Source organism: Rattus rattus, chromosome 2, assembly GCF_011064425.1.
Source record: "Rattus rattus isolate New Zealand chromosome 2, Rrattus_CSIRO_v1, whole genome shotgun sequence".
Taxonomy (NCBI): domain Eukaryota; kingdom Metazoa; phylum Chordata; class Mammalia; order Rodentia; family Muridae; genus Rattus; species Rattus rattus.
Window position 1 is genome coordinate 2369734 of NC_046155.1, and position 11487 is coordinate 2381220.

Below are 11487 nucleotides of genomic sequence, written 5' to 3' on the forward strand. Positions count from 1 at the left end.
CAGCGGATGTACTACTACTGCTGCGTACAGGATGTCATAGCGAGCGTTCAGCCTCTAGGTGCTGCATCCGCAGACTACAACTCCCAGAAGGCCTTGCAGCCTTCGTTGGTGGCGAATCCTATCTCCTGGGTAAGGGAAGGGGTGTGTATTTGGACCAAGTTCTCTCCAATCACCGCAGGACGTGGCAGATGCGCTGCCGGAAGTTTCTGGAAGTAGGCCCGGCGGCTGACCTGAGCTTCCGTGTTAGTCGCGCGCCTTCTTGTGGCTAAGATGGCGGCGGAGCATCCTGAACCTCCCAAAGGAGAATTGCAGTTGCCACCGCCTCCCCCTCCAGGCCACTATGGGGCCTGGGCTGCCCAGGAGCTTCAGGCCAAATTGGCAGAGATAGGAGCGCCGATCCAGGGTGAGGCGAATGGGCAGTCAAGAGGAGGGCTGCGTGGGCTTGTGGCGGAGTGGAGCTTGGTTACCCAGGAGATCCACGGGCGGGGGGCGGAGACAGGCCGGTGGGGCCTGACCTCGCCAAGTTGGCCTACTCGGGGTGATGCTCACCCCTTGATTCTGTGTTTCGTTCCATAGGGAGTCGCGAGGAGCTAGTAGAGCGGCTGCAGACCTACACCCGCCAGGTGAGTGTTGAGGCATGAGTTCAGGGTGGGTCTGACTTTTCCTGGAGGCCTTTAAGACTCCTCACGGGTGGGTCTTCGTTTCTTTTACTATTTTGCTTGTTCTTTCGAGATAGGGTTTCTCTGTGTAGAGAAACCTGGCTGCCCTAGAATACTCTATAGACCAGGCTGGCCTCAAACTTAGAGATCCTTCTGCGTTTGCCTTCCAAGTGCTTGGACTAAAGACCTCCACCACGCCGGTCTGGGTCTTCCTTTTTTGGGTACTTCAACGCAGCAAGTTGGCGCTTGACCATTTTGCCAGTTCTTGCTTTTGCTTTATTGTAATTACTTTTACTCCTGTACCTTTTTTCAGGTTCCAGTCCAATCTCTGGCAAGTGGGCACTGAGTAAATTTTGTTAAGTAAATAAATGGAAGAGGAGGTCATGTAACAGAATAGTTCCTCTTAGTCTGACCTAGAGTTCTCTTTTCTCTTGTAGACTGGCATTGTGCTGAATCGACCAGTTTTGAGAGGAGAGGATGGGGACAAAGCTGCTCCTCCTCCGATGTCAGCACAGGTAAGAGTTTGTTTAGAGGGTCTTTGCTGCCCAGGGTAACTGTTCTCCCATGTGTTGTGCTGGAGGTAGAGCTAGCAGATAGGACAGTAAGTTAAGGTGAAGTCTAAGGAGACAAAGTTGGGACCTCTTTACTTCTCACATAGTGCCACTACTGCTTCAATCCCCAGTGTCCACTCCTCCAAATTTGACTTTGCATTCAAGATTCAAATAGAGTATCTAGAAATCTTACTTGATCCTTTCCCAGCTGCAAGTAGTCATGCTTTTTACTCTCGGGCATAGCTTCCAAACTTATTCATTGAGACCTTGAAGGATAATACCCTGATTTGATTATATACTTCCTTCATTTAGCAACCCTTTGATGTTCTGTGCCTTGGAACATTGGTTTCTATTTTTTTTAAATACTTATTTTTATGCATATGAGTGTTTTGTCTGAATTTGAGTTTTGTCTGCATGTCTGTCTGTGCATCACATGCAGGGGGCCATAGCAAGGCGTTGGGTCATCCTGGGGCTGCAGTTACAGACAATTGTGAGGGTGTTGAACCCTGATATGATAGAAGAACAGCTCTTAAGTGCTTGGCCATTGATCCAGCCCTAATTCCTATTTAAGTCCTTTCTGAAGCAAGTATTTGGTTCTCTTCCTCTAAAGTTGTGGCTTTGACTTGGAGTTTATTTGTGTGTGTGTGTCTGTGTGTGTGTCTTGAATGCAAAATGTATTATGTATGCTCCTGATACTTTTCAGAGGAGCCAATAGCTAAAGTCAGCATCTCTTGATTCTTGTATGGTGCATTTTCTTGAGTCCTACCTACATCATTAGACTTTGAATTCTAGTGCCTGACTCTTGCTAGGTCCCCAGCAAATGCTTACAAACGGAATAAGTGCTTTCTAGTTCACAGCTGTCTTTTTTTCCCATAGCTGTCTGGGATTCCTATGCCGCCGCCACCTTTGGGACTCCCCCCTCTACAGCCTCCTCCACCACCTCCACCACCTCCACCAGGCCTTGGCCTTGGCTTTCCTATGGCTCACCCACCAAATCTGGGGCCCCCACCACCTCTTCGAGTGGGTGAGCCTGTGGCACTGTCAGAAGAAGAACGGCTGAAGCTGGCACAGCAGCAGGCAGCTTTACTGATGCAGCAAGAGGAACGTGCCAAACAGGTAGGGCGGGTGGAGACCTGTACCTGGGCCACATTAGATCCCTAATGGGGAAATGGAGCTTCAGAAAGCTAGACCCGGAGGCCAAGCCTTTTAGGAAGGTCTTGATTGAAGACTAGAACATAGGTATAGGTTAGAAGAGACTCCCAGGAAGCCAGTATTTTGGCAGTTTGGCCTGGGCTGTATTGTTGCTGGTATGAGTTTTCTGGTTTTTTTTTTTTTTTTGTTTGTTAGTTTGTTTGTTTTAAGCAGGAAGATTATTGAAGGAGCATGAACTCTTGGGGTACTAGAAGAGGGTAGTATTTCTCTCTCTGACTTGACATCAGGATCCATCCAGAGGATAGCATCCAAACCAAGATGCTTCTTTCAGATTTGCTTTGGAGGCTGCCTGATAACCAGATAGGTTCTAGTGCGTCCATCTGTTCTGTAGTCAGGTGTGAGCACATTATGTCCCCTGCTTTTGGATGGTCTATAAACTAAAAATGACTTTTTTTTCAAATTTTGGAGGTTTGTTATTAAAAAGGAAAGCAAAGCTCAAATACTAAGTATGTTATGTTGCAGAACTCCTGTGATGATAGCACATGTGATTTTACTCTGTGTCCATTACAGAGAGTACTTTATGATTACTGCTAGTTTTATGTGCATTTTTAGGTGGTTTGTGGAGAATGCTGGCACATATAGTCATTTGAGTTGGATTTAAACCGAGACAGGTACAGACTGAGGGATGATGTAAGGGATTCCTTTTCGGTGTCAGCTTTACCCAGTGGGTAACTCAGGAATGTTAGAGAGTAAGCCTTAGCAGCTGGGTGGGTGGTGGTGAGAGAGGCCTTTCATCCTAGCACTTGGAAGGCAGAGGTAGTCAGACCTCTGAGTTCAAGGCCAGCCTGGTCTACAGAGCAAGTTTCAGGACAGCCAGAGCTACACAGAGAAACCCTGTCTAGAACAATCAAAAGAAAGAAAAGGAAAGAAAGCATTAAAAACGAGTGTGGAAACATAGATGAAGTACTAGTTTTGTTTAGGTTGTGGCCAATCTTAAGGGGTAACTGTAAGGAAATGTCTCATGATTCTTTCTAAATAGTTTGATCTTTGTCATGTGAAAACTCACTGAAAAGTAGAGGGTGGTGTTTAGTTAACAGTGAATTCTCTTCCAGAAACCAGAAACTTGCTAGGTTTTTTCTTACTTGGTTTTAGGCATTTTCCATCATGATACGAGGTTGCTAGTTGTATTAGTAACATGCAAACATAGGTGTGGAGAAGATGACAACCTCAGGGTCCCTGATTATTATTCTTTGAAGGAACGCATTTGTCAGGGCTCTGTGCCAAATTCTTTTTTTTTTTTGGTTCTTTTTTTCGGAGCTGGGGACCGAACCCAGGGCCTTGGGCTTCCTAGGCAAGCGCTCTACCACTGAGCTAAATCCCCAACCCCGCCAAATTCTTTTCAAACTGAATTGCACTTCTTTCTTGTAGGCAGCCGTATTAATGGAGCAGGAACGGCAGCAGGAAATTGCCAAGATGGGCACTGCAGTCCCTCGGCCTCCTCAGGATATGGGGCAGCTGGGGGTCCGTACTCCTCTGGGGCCTCGAGGTAAGACCCTGGAATGGTAGGGCAGAGCAAAGACGTCATTCTTAAAACGTTTCCTTTATCTGAGCATGGTGGCAGAGGGCAAAGGTCATCCTAGAGTATATAGTAATTCAAACATGGGCTGCTTGAAACCTTTTCTTATTTATTTGTTTTTTTGTTGTTGTTTGTCTTTGTTTTTCAAGAGAGGGTTTCCCTGGCTGTTCTGGAACTTATTTGATGGCCAGGCTGGCCTCAAACTCAGAGATCTACCTGCCTCTGCTTGCTGAGTTCTGAGACTAAAGGCACACACTTCCATCTCCTGACTTGAAAACCTATTTTAGAAAAACTAAAAACAAACTGGGCATGGTGAATATACCTTTATTTCCAGAACTTGGGAGGCAGGCAGATCTGTGAGTTCAAGGCCAGCCTGGCCTATAAAGCAAGTTCCAGGACATCCAGTGTGATTATACAAAGAAACCTTGTCTTGAAAAAAATCTTAGAAAAGACCCAGGGGCTAGAGAGATGGTTCAGTGGTTAAGAACACTTATTGCTCTTCAAGAAGACACAAGTTTGGTTCCCAGTGTCCATATTAGATGGCTCACAAGTGTAACTGCAGCCAGAGGGGACCCAGGACTTTCTTCTGCCTTTCAAGGATCCTCTAACCAGGCATGCATGTGGTGCACATACCTCCATGAAGACAAAAACGCGTTGTAGCCATAAAAGGTTACTTCCTGAGCTCGATAGTACATACCTGAAGGAGCCAGAGGCAGGCTGATTTCTGTGATGTTGGGTCCAATTTGATTTACAAAGCAAGTTCTAAGCCAGCCTGAGCTGCGTAGTGAGGCCCTGTCTCCCAAACAAAAACTAAACCAAAAACCAAATGATTACTTGTAAGAGTCAGCCGTGATGGTGCACATCTGTAACCTGTAATCCTAGTCGTCAGGAGGCTGAAGAAGAAGGGTCATGAGTTTGAGCAGCATGAACGTTTGTCACAAGAACAAAGGAAGAGCTGGAGAGATGGCTCAGCTGATAGAGCACTTCCTAAGCTCGCACAGTGCCCAGGTTCAGTTCCCAGTGCCCTCACGCTGGTTTATGTTAATACCTTTGTGTTTAGGAGTCTTTATCCTCCCTTTAGACCTGAAGGCATCAGTCATGCATGTCGTATATGTATGTGCAGACAAACACATAAAAATAAACACATTAAAATAAAAGTTTAAAAACAAAATGCAAAAGAAGAGCCTGGAGAGATGTCTGATAATTTAAGAGCACCTGCTAGTCCTGCAGAGGAACTGAATTTTCCCTACCATGCGCTTCGGGTGGCTCATAACCACTGTTAACTCCAACTTCAGGGGATCTGACTTGCTGTTATGGCTTCTGTGGCTACAACACACATGGAATATGAGAGAAGAGAAAAATAAATCTAGAAGAAGAAAACCTTAACTATAACAAGTATATGGCAGCTCATGAATTTACATATGTGGTGTGTTCGTGCAGCCAGCCTGTGAGCCCAACCCAGAACATTGCCAGCAGCCCAGAAGTACTCTACCCTTTCATCACCTTGGCGACTATTCTGACATTGAACTTCTTTTTTCTTCACACAGTAGCTGCTCCAGTAGGCCCTGTGGTTCCCACACCTACTGTTTTGCCCATGGGGGCACCTGTTCCTCGCCCTCGGGGTCCCCCGCCACCCCCTGGAGATGAGAACAGAGAGGTGAGAGATTGCTGACTTCTTCCTTTGGTCATAGAGGCGGTTTAGAGGGGGCTGCCTTAGGATCGTAGGGAGGTCTGTAAAGTGGGGCTGGGTTAAATTCTTGGGCGCAGGTAGGAGCCACGCTTAACTAATGTGAGTTTTTAGGTTAGGGACTTGAGATGTTTTGGGCAGAATTCTGAGGGCTGCAGAACCTCGTGTGTTGTATGTGTCACCACTCCACCACCTTTCCAATGTAAGAGCTGGAATTGGAGGAAGGCATTGGGTATCAGCCCTTCTGACTGGGTGTTTCTGGCAGATGGATGATCCTTCTGTGGGCCCCAAGATCCCCCAGGCTTTGGAAAAGATTCTGCAGCTGAAGGAGAGCCGTCAGGAAGAGATGAACTCCCAGCAGGGTGAGTGCTGCTGTGCCTGATGCTGCAACACAGGGCTGAACCATGGTGGTGTGTGGGTGCAGGGGCCACATCCTGACGCCCTTGCCCTCCCTGAGAAGACCGTGGAGAGCAGATACTTTGTAGTGAGGGAGATACTGGGCGGTGCAGCATGCTCTTGTTGTCCCAGCACTTGGCAGGTAGACGTAGGATCAGAACCAAGTCATCCTTGGTTACATAGTAAGTTTGAGACTGGCCTGGTTACTGTTAGGGTTGATTGCCATTTCTTCCCTAACAGAGGAAGAAGAAATGGAGACAGACACTCGCTCATCTCTGGGACAGTCAGCATCAGAGACTGAGGAGGACACTGTGTCTACATCCAAAAAAGAGGTGTGTGATGAAGCTTGTCTGGGAGGAGTATGCCAATTTCCTCCTGGGCATCTTGGATAGCTTCCAATTCTAAGTATTGTGGGTGCATTTACATCTGAAAAGGCTGGGGCTTTGCCCACTTGGATGAAGACTAAGTACAGAAGTAGTGAGGGCAGGGATGGGATGCAGATTCTCTGACTTAGGTAGTTTTCCTGTCTTGATAGAAAAACCGGAAGCGTCGGAACCGAAAGAAGAAGAAAAAGCCACAGCGGGTGCGGGCAGCCTCGTCAGAGAGCTCCGGGGACCGAGAGAAAGACTCAGGTCGGTCCCGAGGCTCTGACTCTCCTGCTGCTGATGTGGAGATTGAGTATGTGACTGAAGAGCCTGAGATCTACGAGCCCAACTTCATCTTCTTCAAGAGGATTTTTGAGGCTTTCAAGGTACAAAGGGTGGTGTGCTCTTGAGTGGCCAAGCTCGCTGGGTGTGGGATGGGTTGAGATAAGCCTGGGGGATATTGCTTGAATACAGGAGTCAGAGATGGAAGTGTCTCAAGAATGGAATTTCCACATGGTCTGTCTCCTCAGCTAACTGATGATGTGAAAAAGGAAAAGGAAAAGGAGCCAGAGAAGCTTGACAAGATGGAGAACTCTGCAGTCCCCAAGAAGAAGGGCTTTGAGGAGGAGCACAAAGACAGTGACGATGACAGCAGTGATGACGAACAGGTCAGGCTCCTCAGTGGGAGAGAGATGCAGGGCACAGGTAGTGAAGTGTAAGGGCTTCCGTGGCATAAGCATTGGCATGGCTGAGCAGCTTGGTTTCCACCGGTGCCCACCTAAGAGGGTAGTCGTCTCTCTTTTAGGAGAAGAAGCCGGAAGCCCCTAAGCTGTCCAAGAAGAAGCTGCGCCGGATGAACCGCTTCACTGTGGCGGAGCTGAAGCAGGTTAGACCTGGGAGATGCAGCCGGCTGCGGCCTGCTGGGACTCGGCCCCACCCCGTTTGAGATACTTTATGAGGCAGGCTTGGTGTAGGGCTCATTTGAGAAAGGGAACACAACTCTAACCAAGAGGTGGGTTTTCTACAAACAGACTGACTGCTCTGTGCTTTTCAGCTGGTGGCCCGACCTGATGTTGTTGAGATGCATGACGTGACAGCACAGGACCCTAAGCTTTTGGTTCACCTCAAGGCCACCCGGAACTCTGTCCCTGTGCCACGCCACTGGTGTTTTAAGCGCAAGTACCTTCAAGGCAAACGAGGCATTGAGAAACCCCCCTTTGAGCTGCCAGACTTCATCAAACGCACAGGCATTCAGGAGATGCGAGAGGCCCTGCAGGAGAAGGTGAGGCGAGGCGAGGCTGGGGTACAACCTGAGTTCGGCTCCCCACACCCTTTGTAACAGCCTGCTTCAGAACTGGACTGCCCACTTGTTACAAGTCTAATTAGCCTTTTTTCAGTTTAGAAGTCAGCACTCAGGTCTGTTTAGAGTGTTACTCCTTTGTCATGTTGAGGTTCTGGTCCTGAATAGCAGTTTTCTTTCTCTCTTTTGCCCGGCTGCTGTTTTTGATTCACTTGTACCTAGAGGTGCAAATGATGCCTGTCTTATTTAGGGTTACTAATTCTGTGATGAAATACCATGACTTAAAGCAGCTTGGAGAGGAAAGGGTTTAATTTTACTCACAGTTCCATATAGTAGTTCGTCATCAAAAGCAGTGCAGGCAGGAACCTGGAGGCAGGAGCTAATGCAAAGGCAATGGAGAGGTGCTGCTTACTGGCTTGCTCCTCCTGGCTTGCTCAGCCTGCTTTCTGAGAGAACCCAGGACCAGGGATGCCCCACCCACAATGATTACACCTTTCCCATCAGTCACTAATTAAGAAAATGCACTACAGCAGCAGCTCTCAACCTGCAGGTTGAGGCCCCTTTTTGGGCAATCAACTTTCAGAGGAGTGGCCTAAGACCATCAGAAAACACAGATATTTACATTATGATTCATAACAGTAGCAAAATTAAGTTATGAAGTAGCAACAAAATAATTTTAGGGCTGGGTCACCACAACTTGAGAGCTGTTTAGAGGGTCGCAGCTTTAGGAAGGTTGTGTGCCAGTTCTTATGGAGGCATTTTCTTAATTGAGGTTCCTTCCTCTCAGATGACTTTAGCTTGTGTTTGGTTGAGATAAAACTGTCTAGTACAATGGGTGTGTAAATCTTTAAGTCTTGAATGTTTAAAATAAATATGTTGAGTACTAGTTGTCTGTGATTAAAACAAATTGAGAAGTGTCTTCCATTGAGCCTGTAGTCCTCTAGTCCTCTCTCTCTGTTCAGTTTCTATTTATTGTCATGGATGTGTGTGGCTTGCCTATGTTCATGTCACTGTGCATGTGCATACCTGGTGCCTGCTGAGGTCACACGAGGGTCTCAGAAACCTGGAACTGGGGTTAGGAATTGTGATGCTGTCATGTCGGTGCTGGAAGCTCACATTACAAGCAGCAGGTGCTTGTACACCAGTGAGGCAGCTCCAGCCTGACCCAGGCTCTCTTGATCACACAGTTAAGAAGAGCCCTTACTGACACGGAAAGCTGAGGCTGCCTTCCTACAGGAAGTCTGTGTGTTCAGCCTAGGCTGTGTCATTCGAATTTGGTGCTGGTGTTGAGCTCTGGAACTTTGTGGTGCTAAGCTGCCTTTTCAGAGTGAGATAAATGAGGTTCCCTTGAATTGGAGCCAGATAGATCCTCTACTAAAGACTCAACTAATACCCCCAGTAATTCATCTCTTCTGCCATTTTTACAGGAAGAACAGAAGACCATGAAGTCAAAAATGAGAGAGAAGGTTCGGCCGAAGATGGGGAAGATTGACATTGACTACCAGAAGTTACACGATGCCTTCTTCAAGTGGCAGACCAAGCCGAAGCTCACCATCCATGGGGACCTTTATTACGAGGTTCGGGAAAGAGGCTGGGAAGGGGGAGTCAAGGCTGAGTCTCAATGTTGACTTTGGTCAGAGTCTGTTTCAAAGCTGGTACCGTGATCCCCAGCCTAAAATTGTTCCTTCCTGCCATTTGTTGAGATAGGATGTACTGGATTTGTTTGTTTTCCAAACAAGTTTTTTCCCCTGAAAAAGTTCAACCCAAGCATAGGGACAGGATGACCAAGTGGCCGTTGTTATTCAGAAACATTTTGTTTTAAGTTGGAGAAAATGTTTTACCTTTTTCCCCTGATCTTACTCGCCATGGCATCAGTTGCTGTTTTGCTGACAGTCATCCTGTCCAGTGACCTCGCTTTACCGTGAGTGAGCTCTTGCTCTATTCCGCCTGTCTCACAGTGCGTGCGTTAATGGCCCCAGAGAGTCTGGTCTTCTTCCTTTTCTTATTCTACCCAGAGTCTAAGTGGGAGCCAGGCAGCCCTCATGGGACTCTATCTGATAGAGGTCAGGACGCTTGTCTGTTCTTCTGTCCTCATGCCACTGAGCTCTCAGTATGTCTGGAAGCCCCAATAGAGCAAGCTGTGCTTTTTCTTCAGGGGAAGGAGTTTGAGACACGGCTGAAGGAGAAGAAGCCTGGAGATTTGTCTGATGAGCTAAGGATTTCCTTAGGGATGCCAGTAGGACCTGTAAGTGTTGGCTAAGGGGCTGGGAAAGCTGGAGAGAGGGCGAGACTGAGCAGAAAGGAGAGGTAGGGGAGGTAATGTCCTGTTTTGTTTTCCTACAGAATGCCCACAAAGTTCCCCCTCCGTGGCTGATTGCCATGCAGCGATACGGGCCACCGCCATCCTACCCAAACCTGAAAATCCCTGGACTGAACTCACCTATCCCTGAGGTGAGTGGTGAGCTCGGTTTCCTTCTTGGCCGAGTCTTTTTTTTTGGTCCAGGGGTGTGTGTGTGTGTGTGTGTGTGTGTGTGTGTGTGTGTGTGTGTGTTTTGTTTTTTAAGACAGGGTTTCTCTGTGTAGCCTTGGCTGTCCTAGAAATCTCTCTCATAGACTAGGCTGAACTCTGAGACGTACCTGCCTTTGCTTCCTCAGTGCTAGGATTAAAGGCCTGCAGGTCAACTGGTTCTTTGTTTTGTTTTGGCTTTTGTTTGTTTGCTTTTTGATTTTTTTGAAATGGTTTTTCTATATATTCCTGGCTGTCCTTGAACTCACTCTGTAGACCAGGCTGGCTTTGAACTCAGAGATCCACCTGCCTCTGCAACCTAAATGATAGGATTAAAGGCCTCTGCCCACCACTGTCCCGCTGTTCATTGTTTTAATAGAGGATGATTTTATTTTTTCCTTGTCTGGATCTTTTTCTTTTTCTTTCTTTTTTTTTCCTCCTCTTGCTAGTTCTCTCTCCCTTTCTCTGTTGCATACACAGGAATGTGTGGGTGCATGTGTGTGTTGCATGCACAGGAATGTGTGGGTGCATGTGTGTGTTGCATACATAGGAATGTGTGGTTGTATGTGTGTATGTTGCATGCACAGGAATGTGTGGGCATGTTTTCCTCCATGGAGTCCAGAGCAGAATATGGAGTGATGGTTGTCTTCCTCTATGGGTGTTTGTGTTACTGCCCTGAGATAAGGTGTCTCACTGAATGAGAAGCTTGCTGCTTTAGCTAGGCAAAATGGGCAGTGAGCTCTCAGATCTCTGTTTTCATCCCTAATGCTGCTGGGTCCATAGACATGAGCTGGAGGTTCAAATCCAGGTTCTTCCCTTGTACAACAGTGCCCTTCCTTATCCACTGAGCCACCATCCTTTTAAAAAAGTAATAGATTTTATTTATTAATTTACTTTTTGTGTCTTTGGGTGTTTTACCTATATCTGAGTGCATGGTGCCTGCAGAGGCCAGGAAAGGATGCCAGATTCCCTATGAATGGAGCTGTGACAGGAGCTGCCATGTGGGTGCAGGAGCTGGACCTGGGTCTGCTGCATGAGCTCGTGCTCTTAACTCCTGAGGCATCTTTTCATTCTAAGTAGTTTTTATTTAAAAAAAAAAAAACAAACCTGCTGGGCTGGAGAGATGACTCAGCGGTTAAGAACACTAACTGCTCTTCCAGAGGTCCTGAGTTCAATTCCCAGCAACCACATGGTGGCTCGCAGCTATGTGTAATGGGATAAGCTACCTTCTTCTGGTGTCTGAAGAGAGTATCAGTGTATTTACATAAATAAAATAAATAACTATTTTAAAAGAG

At 47.1% G+C, this 11487-nt stretch overlaps 1 protein-coding gene across 2 annotated transcripts in view; it reads left to right on the forward strand.

Moving 5' to 3' along the window:
- The first annotated feature begins 225 nt into the window (after window positions 1–225).
- Sf3b2 (splicing factor 3b subunit 2) overlaps window positions 226–11487 on the forward strand; it is a 20012-nt gene continuing 8750 nt past the window's right edge. Inside the window, exons 1-15 of one of the 2 annotated variants that reach the window (XM_032891187.1) lie at window positions 226–403; window positions 577–623; window positions 1097–1174; window positions 2087–2326; window positions 3791–3908; window positions 5489–5595; window positions 5891–5987; window positions 6262–6353; window positions 6557–6772; window positions 6917–7054; window positions 7192–7272; window positions 7441–7668; window positions 9114–9263; window positions 9842–9931; window positions 10030–10137. In XM_032891187.1, coding sequence (XP_032747078.1) covers window positions 271–403; window positions 577–623; window positions 1097–1174; window positions 2087–2326; window positions 3791–3908; window positions 5489–5595; window positions 5891–5987; window positions 6262–6353; window positions 6557–6772; window positions 6917–7054; window positions 7192–7272; window positions 7441–7668; window positions 9114–9263; window positions 9842–9931; window positions 10030–10137 — 1923 coding nt within the window. In that variant the 5' untranslated portion in view covers window positions 226–270. Of the gene's footprint in view, window positions 404–576; window positions 624–1096; window positions 1175–2086; window positions 2327–3767; window positions 3909–5485; window positions 5596–5890; window positions 5988–6261; window positions 6354–6556; window positions 6773–6916; window positions 7055–7191; window positions 7273–7440; window positions 7669–9113; window positions 9264–9841; window positions 9932–10029; window positions 10138–11487 lie in introns of those variants that run through there. The other variant, XM_032891186.1, reaches the window with a different exon arrangement.